This window comes from Cyrtonyx montezumae, unplaced genomic scaffold (genome assembly GCF_038088225.1).
Source record: "Cyrtonyx montezumae isolate F1298 unplaced genomic scaffold, pur_monq_1.0 scaffold_8, whole genome shotgun sequence".
In the NCBI taxonomy this organism is placed as follows: domain Eukaryota; kingdom Metazoa; phylum Chordata; class Aves; order Galliformes; family Odontophoridae; genus Cyrtonyx; species Cyrtonyx montezumae.
This window is the reverse complement of record NW_027072089.1, coordinates 117513946-117537604: the sequence shown is the minus strand read 5'-3', so window position 1 is coordinate 117537604 and position 23659 is coordinate 117513946. Positions and strand designations below refer to the sequence as shown.

Below are 23659 nucleotides of genomic sequence, written 5' to 3'. Positions count from 1 at the left end.
TCATCCTATTACCACACACTGCTGAGAAGAGTTCAGCTTCATCCCTTTGCCTCCCACTCCTTAGATACTTATAGACATGGATGAGATTCTTTCTGAGTCTTCTTTTCTCAAGGCTGAACAGACCCAGGTCTCTCAGCCTTTTCTCTTAAGGGAGCTGTTCCAGGCCCTTTATCACCTTTGTAGCCCTCCGCTGGACTCTTCCTAGGAGATCCCTGTCTCTTTTGTACCAGAAAGCTCAGAACTGGACACAGTACTCCAGGTGAGGCCTCATGAGGGCAGGGCGGGGGCAGATCACTTCCCTTGACCTGCTGGCCACACTCTTTTTACTGCACTCCAGGATGCCACTGGCCTTCTTGGTCACCAGGACACACTGCTGGCTCACGGTCAACCTGTTGTTTACCAGGACACCCAGGTCCCTCTTCTTGGAGCTCCTCTCCATCAGGTCATCCCCCAACCTGTACCGGTGCATACAGCTATTGCTTCCTAGATGCAAGACTCTACGCTTGCCCTTGTTCAACCTCATCTGTTTCTTCTCTGCCCAATTTTCCAGCCTGTCCAGTTCTCACTGAATAGCAGAACAGCCTTACAGCATGTCAGCCATTCCTTCCAGCTTTGTATCATCAGCAAACTTGCTGAGGGTGGAGGTCATTGATGAAGATGGTGAACAAGACCAGACCCAGCACAGACCTTTTATTATGAGAAGTAAAGGATTACAATGAAGAGATGAGAAAATCCACTACGTTATTCTCCACTGCTTTTGCATTCTGTCACAAGATACTGAGCATACATCTTTGTGGGTGATTGGATCTTTGCAAAAATAACTATAATTGTGATACGATTTATCCTGTCACTGAAACTGTGCTCACAACTGTTTAATCTCAAAAACTGACAGGCACATAGCCAAAGCTAGAATTCTTGGTCCTAAAACAGACTGCTGATATAGACAGTGCCTATATAATTTCAGTAATGTACACTGCCACTCAATTCATAGAACAAAATAATGTCCTCGGTTGAAAATGACTTCAGAGATCATCTACTCTCAACCTCCCTGCTGTGGACAGGGTCACCAACCACTAGACAAGGCTACCCACAGCTACATCCAGCCTTGCTTTGAATGCCTTCAGGGACGGGGCACCCACAACCTCCCTGGGCAACCTGTTACAGTGAGTGAAAAACTTCCTCCTGATATCTTAGCTAAATCTCCCCTGCCATAGTTTAAAACCGTTTCCCCTTGTCCTGTCTCTATCAACCTATGTAAACAGTCATTCCCCCTCCTGCTTATACACTCTTTTCAAGTACTGGAAGGCCACAATGAGCTCTCCCCAGAACCTTCTCTTCTCCAAGCTAAACAAGTCCAGTTCCCTCAATCTTTCTTCATAGTGCTCCCACTCTGAACATCTTTGTGACACTCCTCTGGACCCATTCCAAGGACTTTGTCTTCCTTGTGCCAGGGGCTCCAGGCCTCGATGCAGTACTCCAGATGTGGCCTCACAAGAGCTGAGTAAAGGGAAACAGTCACCTCCCTCTCCCTACTGGCCACTCCTTTTTTAATGGGACCCAGGATATAAGTAGCCTTCCAGACCACAAGTGTGCACTGCTGGTTTATGTCCAGCTTCTCATCCACCAGGACTCCCAAGTCCTTCTCCAAAGGGCTGCTCAAAAAGAAATTCAGAAAGACTCAAACAGAAAGAAAAAGAGTAATACTGGGGAAAAAAAAATGCAACCACAAATCTTCTGAGACAAATTTGGCCAAATTCAAATTCTCTACATTGCAGAGAACAAATCCTGTAAGTTTGAATCAGGATGAGATACTATATCCATAAATATAGTTAAAAATAGCTTTATTGCATACTCTAAATGTATTATAGTTATAATTAATTATAGTTAATATATACATTTTTATCACAATTTATTAAAAAGCTACCCTGATCAAACACCACTACTCAAAACCGACAGGAAATCACACTACCTTGAAACATAAAGCAAAAGACTTACAATCCAAGTTTTTGATCATGAAAGCCTAAGATTGAAATCTCCCTATAATAACCTCATGTTACTTCTGACCAATCTAATTACAAGGCGTTCTGTGCAGTTGTTAAACACCAGAGGTGTCTCCTTATTTAATACTCTACAGGGAGTTAGAAGTCTCTTACTTAACTACTCTGTAGTCAGTACAATTAATGTAATCCATATGCTACATTTGAGCAGACTATAACACTACTAATGAATCAGGAATATTCTCCCAACAGTAATTCTTGAGTCCTCCATAGATTAAAGTATTCTGTAAGCAGCTTTCAAAATTAGCTTTTACGATTATGTCATGCAAAATCTGTTTTCCCCACACAGAAGGATAATTGAATAACGATGGTATTCTTTTTGACCTCTTGAAGACGTAAGACATCCTGGACTGTCAAATCAACTACTTAACACACATCAAACCATGCTTTTCAGTAACTACGTTATTTTTTTTCTTTCCACTGTGCTTACAGCAACATATATTACCTAATTCATGCTTTATTTGGTATTAGCCTCAGTGGATCAGATTTATTAGTGGGATTATATCAGAAAACTCAATCACGTCAGTGCAGGCATGCACTTGATCTACTAGAAAAAAGTAGCTGTTTTCAATATACTTCTCTCAAAGTCTCTCTGGGAACCTCTGAAAATCTACATTGTGTAGGTTGATTATCATGAAATCTATGCTTAAATTAATGCTTACATCTAAATCAACTACCTAAGCATACTACCTAACCAATCATAACACAACGGAAAGCACAGCAAAGACAGCAGAGCAGCAAGGTCCTAGGCTACAAGAAGTAAGGATTTGCTCAAATGCAACAGCCAGGGACACAAAAATAAAGAAAAATAGCTGATTACCATCAGAAAACCTCAGGTATACAGGGATCTGCAGCAAAATACCCTCACCTTCACTGCCAACATTTAAATGAGGTCTGGGAAGGGATGGATCCTGGCTTCACCATTTCAGGTCATCAGGTGCATTACACGCACCTGAGCTCCCCTGGGTTGGCCCTGCCTTCCTACAGGGTGCTCTATCACTGGTTCAAGCCATAACTTAGCATTTCTGCTACACCAATAGTAAAGGACATATCTCTTCTAGAGGGCTCTGCCTTATTAAGGACTAAGAAAGCTGAGGAAAAAAAAAATGCTATTTCAGTCTGCATGTTATCATACTCACTCTAGGCTGCTATGGAACATGAGAAAAAGCATCTTACCATCACTATTGACACAGATGACAACAGGCACCTGAGTACCCGGACCACATGGCTTCTCATTGTCAGGAACACACTCCTCCAGCCCCACAATCCTCCAGTCATAGCATGAGGGCTCCTCACATGGGATGGCTTCCAGCAGGTGAGGGCAGTTTCCTGTTCCTCCTGTAGGCTCGTTAGTGATGCGCCGTTTCCTTAGTTTAAAGCCTGAAATATCCATGAGAATATAAATGGTGAGGTAATTCAGTTATAAAAACAATGTGAAGAGATTTTTATCTCTCTCCTGAATGTACAGTTCTGTTTCCCTGCAAAATTTTGAGCATATTCAGTAAGCGATGCCTTCAACTCTTGTTTGTCCTAGATGTACATGTTCCCCAGGAGACTGTATTAATTTTCTATTACTAACTCTTGCTGGATCCATCTCATTTAACAAATCTTCACTAGGTTCTGGCTTGCCATTTCTCAAAGATGTTGAGCCACCTTGTCCCTTACTTTCAGGATGGTATACTGAAAAAGCCATTCTTTAGACAAAATATGCTAACCAGATGGAACAAATCCAGCAATAATTTTCCACAGTTTCTGAGGTCCCTTCCAAACCCTATGACTCTGTGATTCTGTGTTTATTGATCATCTTAAGCAGGTAAAACTACCCTGTTGGGTAGCAGATTAAAAGTTCATGAAACCACAGCCAAACAGAAACAGCACTAAATAATTGATCTGTTAAAATTATTTCTGTCAAATACCAGCTTTTGAATCTCTACTTCATTCTTATTTGAACAAAAACTAACTAGCCAGCAGTTCTGCTGTTCACATTTGAATACAAAATGCTTTTTCTTTCTGGAATTTATCAAGGTTTGATCACATTACATACTGTGTGACTTGCATTTGCCACGCAGATTGACATGCAGCTAGCAGCATACCAAGAAATAGAAGCCACATCAGCATGCCAATTACCATTAGTCCTTTAGCTGGACATACAGAATGGCCCTTTCTTATGACCATTTTCACTCAAGGAACTAAATCCAGATTCTCAACTTGTGTCAGATAATCACACTGCAACAATAACTAGACCAGTTTTTCTTATTTATGACCAAAAACCCACACGACTTTTTAAATGTATTCCTTGTCATTGTATTCTTGCCTTCCTATTTAATGTTACTCTAGTACAATATGTTCTGCACAGGATTGAACTGTAAAGTATATGTGAAAGCTGAAACCAGCACAGAGGTACTGCTATCAGAAGAAAAGTATTTCTTATCAACAGTGAATGATCCCAGCTCTTTATCAGTGCATGCTTCATTGTTTATCAGTGAATTCTTAAGCTGTCACTGAACTATAAATTTTTTACCAACTTTAACACTATCCATTTCAGAGGCTGCTTCTGCCCTCCTTTTAAGACAGTGCCAGAACTGTGCTTTGTACACATATTCAAACTATACCCTTTCTGTCTGAGAATAAGCTTTAAAACTGAAATCAAACTGAAACAGTACAAATTGTCCTTGAGAGCCTGGTTATCAGTTTACATTTTTGCAAGCTTTCCTGGAGAAATAGTGTAAATATAGTCTTGATTTGATGACTTTTTTCGATGCTTAGAGGAACTGGATATACCATACACATTAGGGTGCTTGCATAGACAGAAATGTTTTAGGAATATGAAATAATTGAAACTAAAGGCTCCACTGGATATTTACATACCTTTCTTGGCCTGAGGATCATCACAGTTTTCATAGGTGCATGGTCCCCAGGCTGACCATGCTGAGGTCTCACACTCTGTAGGACAGGGGATATGGCACAGCTGGGAGGTGCTGGGAAGAGGTCCTGTACACAGCCTCCGGTCCACTGGCTTCGAGGCTGTCAAAAAAAAGTCAACACATTTCTCATATGTCACCAGTCATGATGCTCAGCTCTAAATTGACAGAACCATCCTTCACTGAGAAAGGATACTATCTCATCATTTTAATTTGATGAAATGATATGAAGTAAAATGCCTGTACTGAAAAAAGGAGACAGAAGTCAGTCAACAACACGCAGAGGCATGACCACAGACAAATCCAATTAAGTGGAATCAGGAAGACTGTAGATATTGCAGCACCCTCTTGGACTTAGACCTTTCATTTAATGGACAGATTATGTTATAACAATGGTTGTTCACGCTGCTGTCTGAGTAAACTGATATCCTGCTGTCTTACTGAGTTACATTTTCACTTCAATAACTGAACAAAAAGCTGCATAAATCCTTTGCTCTTATATGAGACTATAACTTCAAAAGCATGGTTCATGAATAATTAGAAGATTATTTATAAGCTATAACCTGAAAAATAATTAAAATGATGACAATTTTTTTCTTTTATGCTATAGACCTCCAAGTGCACACTCAGCAATCAGATTTGTGCAGTAGCAGTTCCAGTTCATAAATACATTTGCATATAATATATATATATGCATAATATATGTATAAATATTGAAACTTTGCCCAAGATAAGTGACTTTTCATTAAAGTATTATTAATCTATCAAGACATCTGTGAAGGGAGAGATTATTCTGCTTTTTAATGATCTGTAATGCTCTGTGACAGATCCAGCCAGCCTGTTTCTTCCATACTTTACACATCTTACTCTTTTCTATTCCTGTTTTATAGAAACATTCAGACTTATCTGTAATGTGCCAAATGAAATCACAGAATTCGTCGTTTACCACTTCATTATGAGAAAGATTTTAACTCTCCTTCAAAATACAGAACAGGGCAAAATATTAGATTAAACAGAGAATATCTGCTAGAATGCAGACTGAAGTTTGCCACGTTCTTCCTCTTTGGCCAGCTGAAGAAACATGCAATTGCTAAACTTTATGCACTCTCATCCTACTACCTCTGGATAACACCATGGGACAGTTACCTCATTATCTTTCTATCACCCCTACAAATATTCTCCCTTGATAGAAAGACTTATGTGACTAAATGTATTCTAAAATAACTTTATATTGGAATGAAGAAAAGATACAAAATATCGTTCTGAAAAAAAGATAACAGTGACAACAGATAAAATTTTAAATAAAACATCAAGTTAAGTATTTATAAATGTGTGCCCCTTTTCCATTCAGGCCTTCCAAGCAGATGATCTTTCCACTTAAAGAAAACGCACTCAATTCTAACTTTTTAAGGGGAAAAGAGAATGAAAAATCATCACAATTCTCTAATCTCATTTCCTATTTGTCCTCCTTTAGCACAATTTTACTCTCTTTTTCTCCATGTAATGGAGGCATGAAGACAGCAAGTGGTCATTAAAGATTACTGCCTCCAGTTTACCAATCTCTTAACACAAAGTAACAGGAAAAATTATTCCAGCATTTTTACAACACTATGTTAGAACTAAGCATTATGATAGAAAATTGAATTTTATGATAGACTTGACATAAACTCCTAAAATGTATAATATTCAGTACAACATGCATATCTACTGTAAAACATGGATATAAACAAACATAATTTGCCATCAGTTGAGTATATATTGAATAGTTTTTAATGAAGAAGGAAAAAAGGAAATCAGGAATGTTAACCATACTTTTAAACTTTGATTTAATCAGGAAATTTTCCAAGTGAGACCATTGAAATTAAGAGTCAATTACACCCCTGAGACAAAGTCTTGCCTCAGGGAACAAGGAAAGCATTCAGAAAGCATTCAGAATAATGCCTTGCTTCATCTCCAGCATGCATCAGGATAAAACACTTACTATCATACTAGTTAATTGTATGACGCTCAGAAAAGTAACAAAGCTCTTTAAGCTTTGGGAGCTTAAAATAGTAGATTTTCATATCTGAGCCAGACTAAGAGTCTGAAAAGAGAAGGTGCAACCATGCTACTGCAGTAATTCATTACAAAAGCCATGGTGGATTCACGCCAACTTGAGATGGACAAGAAAATACAAAATATAAGGAACTGTGACAGTGCTTTGCATTAGAGAGATCAACTTAAGCAAGAGGAATACCATTTCAACTTTTTGAAGATATTTATCCAGTAAAAATTCTAGGTTTTGCCAGCAAAGAGTGGTACGTAAACTATTCATGAAAACACATACTGAAAATATTTATCTTTTCCATCATTCATTAGAGTGTAGAGTAAACAACAAGTCCTTCAGGGTCTTGTAAGTGGTATCAATAAATCACTCAAAATAATAAAATATTTTTGAAATGCTGGTTTTAAGAACACCATTGATGTCCAAAGGACTTACTTGAGGTCAGTTATGTGGTCCCTTTAAATCAAATGAATTCAACAGTAGGAGACAAAAGTTATTTTCTAAATTATTCAAAATGTTTTCATCTGCAGAAGCTTACACAACTTCATTTTCCTTCCTGGTTATTTGCTTTCACAGCAATCAACAGAAGGAAGCTTCTCCAGCTAGAGCTCTCACTTCAAGGAAAACAAGAAAAATCCAAGCCCAGAACACATTATGAACAGCAACAAGGTAGTACATATTCTTCCCCTGTCTTTCAACAACATTAAATGCTGCAATCAAATGACAAGTAACTCAGAACGTGATCCTTTTAACAATGATATAACTCTATGGATGTAAATAAGCAGTTTCTTTGTGTTTAACAGAAGAACTGAGTGCTTCTAGATGCAGAGTAAATTTGTGCTCATAAAGGAACTTTCTTCCCATCCTCTTTCTACACCATGAGTTTTAATGGTACTTGGAAAAAGATGACACAGTCTATGTCACATGCTTATTCTAACAGAAACTTCCTGACCAAACCAGTTAAATGGGCAGGTGAAGAGATGGAGCAACTAAAGTAGTTGGCAGAAAGACACTGGACTCCAGGAATCTTGAGTGTCACCTAATTGTCAGCACTCCCTTTTCTTCCTCAAGTCTACATTTATAAATTCTGATAGGAGATAATGAACTTCAGTTGCTTAAATTCAGGCCTGACACTTTCAAATTGTTTTTAAATTTTCTGATAATTCATAATTCTGTTCAAGAAGCATTTAGATGAGGTGCTAAGGGATTTGATTTAGTAGTTCAGTGGGTAGGTATGGTGATAGGAGGAGGTTGGACTAGATGATCTTGTAGGTCCTTTCCAACCTAATGTATCTATGAATCTATAAATTCATTAAACTATTTTAGAGCTCCTTAAACATGTCAGTTATACATATTTCCAACATAGTTCCCCCAAAAGGGACACTGCCTCCTTGTCACACTTTTGACTGAAAGGCCAGGTCAGAGGCCTTCATTTACCTACCTGTTATTTCAAAAGTGATGGATAGCAGAGGTGCAGCACTAGCCTTCGACTTGCTCTGTGACTGACTTTCTGAAATAACAGGGAAACGCTACCATGAGTATGTGAGAACGGAGGTCTTCAAAGCACCCTGACTGAGACAGTATCAACTACTAGCAACAGCAAACTGCCCTGAAATGAAGGCGTTTCCCCATAGCTAACACCAGCAGGCATCTTGCTTGCTTTGTCCCATCCTCAAATTACCCCTAGTTTTCAAGTAGTATACACTGGTTTGCTTGTTTTCCAGAGCTCTGGAGCCCCGGCACTCCTTGAATCTGCGGTGTGAGGGGAGCAGGAAGGAGGAGTGAAGAAAAGGCACCTCTTAAATGTGCTTCCACACGTGGAAACACCCCAGAGCTGCTTTGTAAGTGAAGATTCACTTCATCCTGAGTTTGAGCTCCTGCAAAATTGTTCTCATGTTTATGCATCCAAAGACTAGCTACATTTTAATCAGCTTTCTGGGGCCTGTAGAGATTACCTCTGGATGGGCTCTGCGCCTTCCTGTCACACTCTGATAAGGGCCGATTTCACACCCGCCTAAGCCAGCGAGACTTCACAGCCTACCCAAATCCTAATCACCATACTGAACAGTAAGCTGCCACGGATTTCATTGTTACCTCTATTTAGCTGAAAGTTCTTACTTCTTTACTCTGTGGCAGAAGTGTCAAAACTTTGTTCCACAGAGGCGATTTACTAAAAACCCCTGGGCATTTTGATTTGCATTAGATGAAGCAGCTTGAAAACGTCTTTAATAAATACATATGTGAAGCCCATTGAGCATACAAGTCACACCCTGCTAGTCCAAGTACTGAAGGAGATTCAGGCACCGGCACTCACCACAAACTGCTGGAGAGTGCCTTTAACTCTCAGCAGAAACCTTGCTACCCTGTTACTTGCTCAGCTCTGGTCCAGATGCTGCATTACACACGGCTCTTATAAGGATATCCCTTTTCCTGGAGTATGTGGCTGTATTTATTTATTTATTTTAATGCTCTTGTGTGTTTTTGCAAAATGGCTACAGAAGAGAATAGATAAAATTTAATTAACAAGCTAAATGTGGTTAGCTTAAGTCACTGACATTCCTAAATTTATAGTGCTGCATTATCATGCAGAAGTAACATAAAAAAACTTGAGCTTTGTTCCTCAGTAAATACACTGCTAAACTAATTAGAGAATATTTCTCCTAAGCTACTCTCTATTTTCTGATGAAGCTCTATAGGCTGCCACAGTAACAAAGAGTAATCTCTCAGTTTGGTGTAAAAAAACATGAAATTATTTGGCCTAAAGACCTCAAAGTGTCTTAAAATCCTGATCAAATCAAGAAACAAAAAATGAATTCCCTGGGAATGAAATTTAGTCACATTTTCACACATTTCTACATTGAGTTTACATTCCAGAATTGGTATGTTACATCTTCATCTCAATCCTTGCAGGTTCATCATGTAGCATAAGGACATACAGGAGAACAACAGTAGAAGAAGGAACAGTATTTCTGACCTCCATTCTCACTTGTTTTCTAATTGAGAGATATCTTCATAAGACAATGTTTTTCAGTAAAAATTAAGGAGAAGTAACTCATACCTAGGAACTAATATTTGCGGCATAAAGAAATCTCTTACCCTGCAGTTAAATATTTTTATTCAAACTAGTATTTTCTGTGTTGTTTTTTTTAAGCTTGGATTTCTGTAACCTGTGATGTAACAATGCACTCGTGATAGAAGACAACGGCTGTCAAAGAGCAATGGAATGTTGAAGTGCTCTGATTTCACACTAATTGAATTGCAAGTAAATTCAATTTACCTTCTTTTTCCTTGAGGGTATTTAAATAGGAGAGGAGATTTTCATTAGCTTGCACACAGTACATTTCCCGGGTTTGAATGCCACCTCCGCACAGTGCTGTCTGATTTCCTCGCCTTTTATCCTGTTGATTGAGTAGGGGATCTACGCGGCACTCTGTCCACTCTGTAGTCCGCCAGCCATACCTGGATCAAATTGAATGAATTAGCTTCTCAAAAATCACGAAGATCTTTTATACATCATATTATATGATTATGTTATTATTATACAAGCCCAAACACCTTTATATCTTTATCTGTTTTCTAAAAGGCCTGAGGCTCACAGTTTCTCATACACAGAGATGCATTAAGATTGATATTTTATGTGGGTGGAAACATTTCCTCTGTTATTTGACTTTTGAAATCATTACTATTTAGAGAGATCTTTCCTGACCAATTTCTGAAACATATTGCACATATAAATATTTTATTGGAAGGAAGAAAAACTTCATATACAGAGAAATATGGGTCTATGTTCAGCTAAGATAACTGCAAAGACAGTGACTTTCAACACTCATTTAGAACTAGACAGTCTATATAAAACAAACCAAAATAACAGATAAATGTGCATGCTGAGAAACATAAGAGATGGAAAAGGAGAGGTAGAAATATAAACACAACCCACAAAAAAAGGAAGTCCAAGTCTCTAGTTCATCTTTGATAAGAGACACAGAAGTTTCTCATGAATATCAAGGTAACAGAATAATAATATGATTTTATTATTACAGATACCATTTCAGTAGTTCCTTTTTCACTATCAAGAGGAAGATAGTTTCTCTGCAGTGCTGAAGCATGCTTGCCGGGTACTGATGAATGATGAGAAGCTGTGAGCTTTCTAATCAGTGAATGCACAGGGAAGAAGTTCTGTTACATGAAGCTAAAATCCCAGTCAGGATTATGAACCACAAGAAATGCCACACAATTCTTTATCCAACAATCACTTTAAGACTAAATCAAGCTAACTGCTTCCCAGTGTGGCCTGGAGAAGGGTAAAGATGACATTTCAACTCTCAAATGGAAAAATATACACCAAGTCAAAGATGGAGATGCAAAATGGCTTAACATCAAATGACATTTCCTCAGCCCCCCCTGCTAGTCTGGTACAGTAAAAGCACAGCTGGGACTTTAATAGTAATCTTGATAAATATTAAAGCAATCTCTTCAATGTAAGGTCCTTGCTGTCATTTCTCCTATACATTAAACAGGGTTACTTTATTTACTGATAACGTTAGGCTCTCCCACTTTACATTTAAGGCCCAGTCTTCCTTTTCTTGTCCTCTAAAGAGTCTCATTAAAAAGTCTGGCAGCTAAAGAGATATTTCTCAGCTTTTTTCTATGTCAGCATTTCTTCCAATGGAATACTTCAGAAAACTATAGTGGCATAAATGTTAAGTATGAAGATTACTGGAAAATTAATACAATTGCTTTATTATGATCTTGACTCTGCCTGTGTACACACAAACATATTCTCTTTTAAAAGTGAAAACTAATGAAAAAATAAGTATTGGGGGTTTTGTTCCTGTATTTAGAGAAAGGAATGATTTCACTATAATAGCTGCTATTTACAGACTTCAGCCCTCTATGCTTACTTGAAATTCTTTATTTTAGTATAGGGAGAACTGAACTGAACCAACTTACGTAATGCATGGTGCTACACCATCTCCTTGGGAAATGCACTGCTCTGTTTCTTCTAATTGCGGGCATTCACTTTCACTGCCGATAGGGAGCTGCTTAATGGTCCGTGATCTTGTACGATTCCCTTTAGGGGTTGTCATGTCAAAACAGGTTTTAGAGCAGGGGGTCCATTCTGACCATTCTGACACCTGGCACTCCTTAGTGATCACACAGGACTGGAATGTAATTGGCAACTTGTCTTGCTTGCAAAAGCTGTAAAAAAAGAACATTACAATATTCAGTATACAAATGCCCAGAGAGACATGAACTCCTACAGAAAAATGCTGTCTGTTGCAACAAGCGAAGTCAGTAAATATTTATAAAGCTGTTATATTCCAGTCCACAGGTATAGAATCTGACAAAGTCAGGTAAAAGTACTTTTTGTCAAACCAATTAAAAAATTATATATTTATATAATTAGGAATGGTTAGCATTGTCATGTCTTATATTAAAATACAAATCTTCTAAGTATGTATGAAGTTAAAAAGAGAAAATATATACATATATTCTTTTTTCACAACTTATTTTCCATTTTTTGTTGTTCACAATTAATTTTCTTGGAACAAAAAAGGTAATTAAGACCAATAGCAGAATCAAGTCATATATACTGAATATTTGGACACTAGCTGTTGACTCACTTATCAGCTGGTATATTGCCACAGTAATACTGCATGATAGAAACCTCTCCCTTAAAATAGAGCCTTCTCTGGTACAGTGAAACCATAGCCTTAATACCCTGTTCACATAAATCTGTCGTATCATTTCCATTCTTCGATTGCTTTAATCACATATTACATAGAATGTCAGCAAAATTTTCTCTTTCTAAATGCCTCTGTGTTTTTAAATGGTATATTCTAAGTAATCTATTTCTAACTTTCAATCTTGATTCACAATAGGAAAATGAGCAATACTGATGCCAAAATACAATTAAACTGATCATAACTTTAACTCTTTAATTATAATTACAATGTGGTTATACATATTATGTCTATTTTGTAATAAAATTCTGGCTTCTAAGATAGAGAGGAAAAAGATTTATCTGCAGATGGCACAATGAAATGACCCATTCTGTACCACTCCAATAATCATCGTAACAATTCACTCTTTCACTGTTTTGATTAAAACAAACAAACACACACCATCACACAGAATGGTTAATGCTAACAATAACTCTGCTGTTGTGAAAAACTTTGTCATACACATAGCCAGAATCATGTTACACTGCTATTAACAGAACTTCATGATACAAGAACTAGAGATACTTGATGAGACTATCAGATCTATTCAAAAAGATAAATGAAAATACTCTGCACAGTTTAAGAGTACTTCTACACCTTGCTAACAGAAAACCTTGGTTTCAAAGTCAGAGTTAGCAGGTTCTGAAAGGAGCTGGACACACTTGCAGTCAATATATGGATACTGAAAAGACTAGATGGAGATATACTTGCCATTATCCCTACAGTATCCCTAATATACTTTGGATAATGAAGGAATATAAAGGGAACAGACAAAAAGAAGTAGCCAAACAGTGTTTAAACAGTATATTCTGGGCATTCCCCTAGGCTTGATCAACAAAATGTGATTATTCAGAAGGAGAATAATTGTATGTTCTCATTACACGAAAGGTGGAAAACAAAACAGAACAAAAGTTATACATTACATACACCATTTACTATGCTTTAGAACAGAAACTACACCCTATTTAGAGTGAAATACACTTAAATCTGCTGAGAACATTGTTCCTTGACATTGCCCAGTGGCCTTTTTTTTTCATTTTCCTCTAGTCCCATCTCGCATAAGAGTACAATAACTACTGACAAATTCAGTACAGAAGCTACTAAACTTCTGCTATTAGACTAAATCTACAAAGGAAAACATTTTAATGACTAGAGGATGGATCTATTCCTTATGGATTCTACTGTGGATAGTATTTGCAAATTAGTGAACAGGTTATAAATCATCACATCCTTCCAGGTTTGTTTCTAATGTGACAGATAAAATCAATCTCTTTACTCACACTGTGACCAAGGCTGAGTTTTATTTAGATACATCTTGCCAGTGGAGGTGCACAAAATTGCCACTGGAAAGGAGCTTTGGTGAAAAGGAAAGAGATCAATTAGTTATATATCATTTTCTGCTGTGGGCTTCACATCAACTTCAAATTTTCACTGGGAGAGGTGTTACATGAGAAAGACTAATTTTCATTCTCAGAAAGTTTTTTTTTTGTTTGTTTGTTTTGTTTTTACTAAAAATAATAACAGTAATTCTCTTTCTTCACTGAAGCTAACTGTGAAAAATGCTGAAGTTGTCTCTGGCTGTGATTCCTGAATGGCTTCATATAGAGATCGCTTCCTTTTGTGACAAGGGAAACCTCCACCACAGCACAAAGTGTACCAGTCTGTTAGGAAGATTGATGGACAGGAGAAATGAGACATTTAACTGCAATAGAGCTCAAAATGGTATGCCCCATGCCCCATGCCACCACCTGAAACATTATCCTGAACCTTGAAACACAAGATTTATGGCAACACGTCACCTCAGAAACAAGTAAGTCAGTCAACGGGATTCATTTCCAAAATAACCTCATAGACACTTGGGCAAAAGCGCATGGCACTGAGTGGGGATATAACATTCTCTATCATGCACCAACCAGCCTCTGGGAAAACTGAACAATACAATGGACTGCTAAAGACCACACTGAGAGCAGTGGGTGCTGGGACATTCAAACACTAGGAGACACACTTACCAAGTCTGTATCTTAGCCAATTGAGCTAGTCCTGCCCAATCAAACCTCTTACATACTGTAGAAGGAAATCAAGAACACATAGTGAACATGAAAAGACATGCTGGGGAAACAGCCTGTGTTATTCCTGCCTCACATGGAGGCAAGTCTATTCATAGGATTGCCGTTGCTCAAGGATATGGGTGCACGTGGTGGGTAACATGGAAGGATGGGGAATCCTGCCATGGAACTGAAGGAGATTTGATGTTGGGTGACAATGGCCAATAGTTTGAATTGTATGAAGTTAGCAGTTGTATAATATTGCATATCATCACTACTATGATTGTTATGTGCCTTATTGATGGTATTAGAGTAAGAATAATCCAGGTTAAAGAAGAATGAATTCTAACAGAAGTAGAATTGGATTCAGTGAGTAACAGTTCAACACCATACATCATCTCTCCTGCTCTGAAATACTGCTATGACAGAGGAAGCCCAAAGTCATGGGCTAAATGAACTTAATGGAAAATTCAGATGGATGGCCCACAGTCTATAGGAATGACATCTGTGTGTAAATCAAAAGGAAGAAAAGTGATGAGGGTGCATGGGAAAGGAATAAGCAGTGACTGTGTCCCAGTTTCAGCTGGAACAAAGTTGTTTCTTCATTGTGTATGGTACACTGCCATTTTTTGGTTTTAGGAGAAAAATAATGTTGATAACATGTTGATGTTTTAGTTGATAAGAAGTGCTGACAATGTCTCATTTTCTCATCTTCTCAAACTATCCTGTCAGCAAGGGGGCTGGAGGGGCATAGAGAGCTGGGAGGGGGACAGAACCAGGACCGGAGACCTAAAGTGGCCAAAGCAATATTCCGTACCATATGGCATCATGCAAAAGAAACTTTGAAAAACAGAGGGGACTAGGTCAGGGGGGCAGCAGCTGCTTGGAGACTGGTTGGACATTTATCAGTGAGTGGTGAGCAATTGTTCGTGCACCACTTGTTTTGTGTATACATAATATATATATGACTTTCCAAAGTAATGCCTCCTATTTACTTCCACAGTGAAAGGAGCACAATTACACTATTTCATAGAGCAAATTCTCAGTTACAAAAAATTATTTTTAACATAGCAACCACCATTAACTGTGCATTTTTGCCAGTGATGAACAAGAGCCTGCATCCCACACTCATAAATATCTGTACCAGCGGAGATGACCCACTGTCGCTGTCACCACTGCTGAAATGCACCACCCACCACCTCTCTGTGCTCACATCCACTGTTTGGTATCCATAAACTTTCAGCAAGTGTTCAGTAATGTAAATGGGTGCTATTTTTTCCTCATGCAGGAATTCAGTGATACACCTTCTTTCATATGTGCTTCCATGTGAGATGCTGTTATGTCAGACTTCCTTTCTGTTGCCGCTGGTTACATAGCAACAAAATATAATGGAATATTGGAAGGAAGGTTTAACCTCCACTGTAATACCACCATCATCTATCTCTGATGTCGTGGACCAACATAATAAAATAGGAGGAATTACTTTTAATGCAGATCTGTGTGCCTATCTTATTATTGTTATTTTTTTCCCCTATTTGTTTCCAAAACAATAAAAAAAAAAAAACAATCAAAAAGCATGAACACCAACAAAAAAGAAAACCTGTCCTGACAAAATATAGTGTCTTAAGTATCTGTCTTTTGGCAGAGTACAGGGTACTATCCTGTTTGACACAAGGCTGTGTTTTGAGGAAGTAACATTTAAAATTAAACATAATAGGACAGGGAAGCAAAGCTCAGGGTTTATAAACAGTAGATGACAGTGTGAAAAAAAAAAAAAAAGGCAAAACCAAGTAAAATTCACAGGGGTTGAATGAGTCTTACTCCTATTAAGCCAGCACTGACACCATTCCTGACCTCAATGACTTGAATTAGATAAATGAAGTGAAGAAAATACGATGTTGGTTCAAAGGGCAAAATATAGAACATAACTGCTGCTCAACCTCTTCTAGAGATGCGTGGTTAGGAATTTGTGTTTAGTCACGTTCTGTAGACTCACTCTTGCTCTTTGCAGCAATAAATAAAAACTAAACATTGTTTCAGATAAGAACACTCCCCATGGGGATTTTGAAGTCATTTCAGGGATAATTGAGGCTAGAGACACACAGAGAATGAAGTTAGAGGGAAAAGCCTGGAGCAAATGCAACATAGTACCTGTGTACTAATGAGCAAGTTTGTAGCCCTTTCACTGTGTTTTTACATGCGTGATAAAATGCCTTAGTCAAGTAGAAGATCAATTCTTTCTAAAGCCCCCCAAATTTCTGTTAGATTGAACCATGCTTTTACAATTTTTAAAAATCAGAATAATTTGGTTTTATATGCTAATGACCTTTTCAAGTGTTTATTGTCTTAGTCCCAAAATTTATTTTGTAAGTTGGATATAAATTTATGGAAGAAATGACTATTATCTCAACTAGAAATCCAACTAGGATTGTTTTTACTTATTATTATTTTCACAGAATCTTAGAAAAAATATTTTATTATTATTCCCAATAGATAAGGCCAAATGCATTACCATGGGAACACTTACTGATCTTTAAATTTATATAGAATAATATGTTTTCAGCAAGGCACCTAACTCATTGTATTCCATGAGCTATTCATAACTTCCTTAACAGGTAAGGGTATGGATTTTTCCTCCATACAATGTTGGACTGATAACTGAAGAGTTAATGAGAAAAGACATATAACAGCATGCGAATGACTGTGTGTTTATAACCAAGGAGACATCTTTCTGAAGATCAGTATGGTGTTTTTCCCAGAACAACTGTTCTTCATGGTCAAATGCTACTGAGCTCCAATGCAGCATTTGTAATTTAAATTTAAATTGTACAATGAAGAGAACATTGTTCGCAATAAACTCATTTCATTTACCCAGTGCTGAAATTTAATAAGAACTGCTATTTACTGTTTTTATCTGAAATATTAAGTAATACAGCTCAATTGACAAGGTCATTGTAAGCCAAACAAACTCTTCAACATTTTTTCTTTGTCTGTTCTACTCTACTATGTCTTCTCCATTCCTTCACCTATATCAGCATTCAAAGTTGTATTTCTTTAATGACATATTCAGAGCTACTACTCCTTACTTTCCATCACTGTACACATTCCCCTGTAATTCTGATATTATTTTTTTCTTCATTTGATTTCCTATTTGATTACATATAGAGACTCCTATACTTCTGAAATGAACAGCATAGCTGTGGTTCAGCAGGGAAACAGGTACCAACATAAACTTTTCTTACTTGCAAGAAACAAAAGCTAGGGGTTAGAGCTGTAATAGAAAGGACTTCAGCAGAATTTTACATTTAAATTGAAAACTATTATCTTTTAACACTGGATCAGTATTTGATGTCGTAGAGGACTACATCCACGGGCCCTTTGGCCTTCAGGCTCTAGAGTTCTCTATAGATATACTTACAGGTTTATCCAGGCTGCTCCTCAGCCCAGATGTGGGACACAGCTATATCTAACAACTCTCAGGAGAGCTCTGCATATCACAAAAGTCACCCAAATAGGCATCTATGTTGTCAAAAACCATACCAAAGCAACACAGGGATTAGATAACATACATCCTTAGAGGTATCAAAGGAACGGATGTAGATCCAGCTCTCCCCTGTTTGCTGAGCAGTTCAACCTCAGAATCGAAAGAAACTTCATTCATTTTGAAGAATGTTACTCCATGCTCATAATAAAAATACAAGCTCTGCTTGTATTCCAAAGCAAAAGTCAAGTCAACCAACATAACAAAATTGAACACCCAAGACTGAATGAATGAATTAAAGTCTCAAAGAGAAGTGAAAATGATGACTAAAATCTAGGCTATCTCACAGAGAAACCCATACTGAATATGAGATAAGGTAATCCAGCAGTAGAGTAGAAAAAGGGAGCTTCTTCTGAACGCTCAATTCAAAGCACAGTCAACATGGTTAAGGAATCTGGAATCCTTTAACAGGTTTTAAAGTGGCTTAATCTATATACTAAGGAAGAAAAGCAAATACTTTTTTAGCACACTGATGAAAGCGCATTAGACTCCCTTAGAGCAGAATTAAGTGACCCAATCCCAGTTTTGCATGTCCTGCACACAATCAGACATCTCTCCTAACCAACGATATCATCAGGAACACTAAGAGTCTCTCCTGACTCCTGGCTGATCTCATCAGACACTGTATCATTAGTCAAGGTGTTCAACCTTTTTCACAAGCCATAAGATGAAAACCACTGTCATATAAGACCGTTTAACCAAACAAATCTGCCTGTAGAAAGACTTGGAGTTGTGACAAATGGCTTAAAGAATACCAACACTATACGTACTTGAAAACCACGGTACACGCAAATTCAAGCGGGCTTACAGAGATTATATTTTTGATTGAAGGCAAACTAAATCTAGAGGAAGTCTCTGACAAGAAAAGAAGATCAATTTGTAATTCTCCAAAATAAAAAGTACAATTAAAAAAAAATAAAAAAAAAAAAGAAAGAAACTCTAACCTGGTCACATAGGACTATTGCAATACATTCTAGAATCACAAATGAACATGGATCCAGCTCCCAGAGAATCCTTAAAACAGTGAAAAAAATGAAGATGGAATTTGAATACAAGAATGTTCTATTTTTCGCTTAATTTTACTCTAAATCATTTCTCTTTTAGTTACTAATGTACATAAGCATGTGTGAAATTTTTTACAGCAACTTTGAATGATCACTCCACCAGTAAGAATGCATAAGAAAATCCATCAACAATCATGCTGAATTTAGTTATTTGGGATTAGACTTATAATATTGCTGATGCAGTGTCTCCTCCTACTTCCTTGTCTGACCACCATGGAACTTTAAGATATGCTCCTTATAAATAGTAGAGATTATAGAGTAAATATATTGAAACAAAAAACAAACACAATGTTCCAGTTCATTACAAGAAGCTATTATATTTTCTACACATTGTTCTCCTCAACAATTTCATGCCTATTGGATGCATTAATCACTAAAATAACACAAATGCAAACTTTCTACCATTATTCCATCGAAGGTCCAGTTGGATTTTGAAATAGATTGTTATAAACTCTGCTACAGAGAAAACCCGGTTTATTTTCTCACAAATAAAATTAAATGAAAAATATAATTCTGTTTAATGAACAGGAGCTAGACAGCAGGGATAGTAGAAAACTGATTTAAATCCATAATTCAGATCACTCCCAAAAGTTGCTGCAAACATAAAAAATGTAAACTGTAAAGTCTAGTCATTCTTGAGAGTTTAGTTTAAGGTTGGAACACACTTGTTTCTCTAAAGGTTAGTGAAAATGTGCCTGCATTTTTTTCCTGGTGGCAATTGTAATGAGTATTCTTCATGACATAGTTCTGATTCATTTTTCCCACAGCTGCAATGTTTGTACTTGGTCACACTGTATATTGTTCTGAGAAAACGTTAGTACCTCACAGTGTAATGGTCTGCTAGAATCACACAATAAGGCCTCTTTTAATTGTTTACAATCCAAATGCTGTCCAGATAAGTGCTTCTCACAACACTATTCCCATGTTTCTTTCATAGTTTAACTCATTCTGCTGACAAATATATACAGTCAAAAGTTTTGAAGAAAACAAAATCACTTCAGCTTCCTGTGCAATATAAGAAAATAAATAGAAAATACAATTGCTATGTTGAAGGAAAATATATTGGTTAATATAAGTAAAACAACAAGAATTTCTACTACACCCAAGAAGTGGTAACAGTTGCTGTGTTTCTGTTGCAAATACCAAAAGATTCTGAGCAGACAAAAAAGTGGAACTGGGTAGATAGAGGCAGTATCTTTCACATTCCAATAATACAGTGACACATATGCACATCTCACATTACAAGTAATTTTTAAATTGATACAAGAGGTTATTTGGCAATAGTATAGAGAGAGTACTTACTAAATCTTTTCTATGGGGGGGAGAGTGGGTGGTAGGCGAAGTCCAATTTGGCATTAATTAGCATTTACTTTGTCCCTAACAGTTAGATTCATGGAGTTATTAGCAAAGAAAAAGCCAAAATTTTTGAATATTATTATTCAATATTGAAGTTAAAATAATATGAAGTGTATTACTAATATAAGTTACTTCAGGTTTTATTTTTGATTTGCTTCCTGTAGTCTGTCCACATTACTGTACAATTCTAGTTTGTATGTCTGGATAAAGAGGTCAATATTAGGAACTAGACTGGATTTTTTATTATCAGTACCATCTAGAAGGATGCTCTGCAAGCATGTTGGACCACAACACTATAAAGCTTATGAAGAAAACAAGAGAATACTGTATGTCCCCTATGCTTACCAGTCAAATCATAAAAAGAATAAAAGAATTAATTCCATGGTGTTACTGAGGGACTATTCAAAGACTGTGACGTGATAACTGCATCAAAAGAAACACGGCCAGCAGGGCAAGGGAGGTGATCCTACCTCTCTGCTCTGTGCCTGTGAGGCCTCACATGGAGTACTGCATCAGATGTGGAGTACTCAGTACAGAAGAGACACAGACCTGCTGGTACATGCCCAAAAGAGGGCCACAAAAAATGACCCAAGGGATGGAACACCTCCCTTACAAGGACAGGCTGAGACAGCTGGGGCTGTTCAGCCCAGAGAAGGCTTCAGGGAGATCTGATAGCAGAATTTCAGTAACTAAAGGGGGGCTAAAAGAGAGAACAAACCTTTGGCAGGGTTTGTTGTGGTAGCACAAGTGGAAATGGTTTCAAACTAAAAGAGGGGAGATTTAAATTGGAAATATGGAAGAAGCTTTTTATAATAAGGGTGATGAGGCACAGGAAGAGGTTGTCCAGAGAGATGGTGAATGTCCCTAGAGACATTTCATGGTCAGGTTGGATGAGGGCTCTGAACAACCTGATCTAGCTGTAGGTGTCCCTGTTCACTACAGGAGAGGTGGACTACATGATCTTTAAGTCTCTTCCAACTCAAAAGATGCTATGACTCTATACGTAAAATATTTTTTAAAAATATCACCTTTTACATATTGTGTGAGTATGGATGAGAAATGCTCTGAAAGTAATGCCTCCTATTTTACTGTGTTGGCTCACAATGTCAGACAGATGTTCATGGTACGTCAGTAGAGGCTGAGTCTGCCCAAAAATACCCTGTTACATTTTGTTGTCACGTGACAGATGACAGCAGAGGGGCAATCTGACAAAATGGCGTCTGACATGGAAGTGGTTACTACATTAAAAATAGTGTTTTGTAGCTGAGGAATTTTCTCTACCAAATAGTGTAATTGTGCCCGTTGTAGCTATTGGTAGTGATTGCAGTTTCCATTTAAATAAATAGAAGGCATTACTTTCAGAGCAACCTACATATTTATTTTGGCATTGAAGTCAATTAGTATACCTATTCTATTACAGTGAGTCAGAAAAGATGCACACAAATGCAGAAGAATATTATTAAGATGCTCAGTAATAAATAGAATTAGGCCCTGAGATCTTTAATCTCTTACTAAATTAGGACTAGAAATTCTACTTAGATCAGATTCAGGGAATTAATTAGTTCATTTGTAGAATTTATGGCCAGGAGAGATTATCAGAGTATCTATTCTGTCTTTCATTATATTATGAACAGTTCTATCTTGCTAGGTAAGACTAATTATTTGTATCTGAATAAAAATATATTTCAAAAAACATCCATCTTGATGCTTCCTGTAAAAAAAAAGTATGAATTTCATATATCTAAACAACAAAAACTCTGTTCGTTATATGAAAAGATTTAAAATACAGTGTGGGTAAATAAATGGTTCGATGCCAGTATTTCAATTACATTTCCATCTTAAATCTAGATTTTGGTGTGGTGTGTCAGATGTAGAGCAGCACTGACAAGCCACTGTCAAAACAGCAGCCTCGGTAAGATGATGGAGCAGGTACTTAGAATAAAAAGAAACACCCACTGAATAATAATATTCATATCCACAGAATTTACTGCCTCAAACAAAATCACATTAAAATCTATGAGGAGGCTTCTGACTTTCACAATCATGGAAATTCTAAAAACACAATGGAAAGTGGTAGGGAAGCAATTATGTTTGCAGCCTGTTTATCTTATAATATAAATTTTACGATTAAATATCTCAATGCATCTGACAACTACTTTTCAGCCTTTAGTTATCAGGAGTATTTTCTTCCAAGATAATTGTCTTCTCTCTTCTGCATTTGTTAACAGTGTGTGCTCTGACTAATTCCAAGTTAATTTATCAAGACAAATGCAAACAGCTCACTATCCAAATATGGGATATTTAGAAATGTTCTGCAACTGAACCACCTACAGCTTCTCACAATTTGGTGAGGCTGGAGACTTCCACTACAAGAATGGCTACAGAGCTGCCTTTTCAGAGAAACACAAGAAGACATGTATACTTTCACCAGGTCCTCAATGACCAAGCTGAAGTTTGTTTATGCACTTTCAACTCTTCCACCAGCCCCCTTGGCACTGCTATCCAACCCTTTGGACTCCTGCAGTGTGCCTCCCTGAAGCTTCTTCACCACTGCTTCTGTCACCTTCACATGCTGCCCTTTCTGCCTTCTGTCTCATACAGAGTCCCAGAGAACAGGCTAGTTTACAGGCTGTTTTTAAGCAATAGTCATATTACAGGGACCAAAAAACAAAGCTTCTGTATTGTATGATCTCTGTTTTCTGTATCACAACATATACCTCAGGATAACTTTCATCCTTCTCCAGATAAATATCATCAAGAAAGTGACAGGTTTAAACTGTATTTTTTGTAACTCACTGTCTTTACACAATTCATAATGGACAGCGAAAGCTCATATCGTGGAAAGAGGAATTTGTTGCATGATTCTAAAGATGAGCACAGAGTTAGGACTGAGAAAGATCAATAAAAT

At 37.3% G+C, this 23659-nt stretch overlaps 1 protein-coding gene and 1 long non-coding RNA gene across 2 annotated transcripts in view; one reads left to right on the top strand and one right to left on the bottom strand.

The window, feature by feature from the left end:
• The window catches only part of LOC136058636 (uncharacterized), a 418135-nt gene that overhangs the window by 12292 nt on the left and 382184 nt on the right, over positions 1 to 23659 (top strand). The gene's annotated exons all lie outside the window — the stretch shown is intronic.
• The window catches only part of THSD7A (thrombospondin type 1 domain containing 7A), a 262887-nt gene that overhangs the window by 91310 nt on the left and 147918 nt on the right, over positions 1 to 23659 (bottom strand). The window contains exons 5-8 of the mRNA XM_065752262.1: positions 11973 to 12221; positions 10300 to 10481; positions 4926 to 5081; positions 3234 to 3437 (exon numbers count right to left, since the gene is read on the bottom strand). Of these exons, the coding sequence (XP_065608334.1) occupies positions 3234 to 3437; positions 4926 to 5081; positions 10300 to 10481; positions 11973 to 12221 (791 nt within the window). The remainder of the gene's footprint in view (positions 1 to 3233; positions 3438 to 4925; positions 5082 to 10299; positions 10482 to 11972; positions 12222 to 23659) is intronic.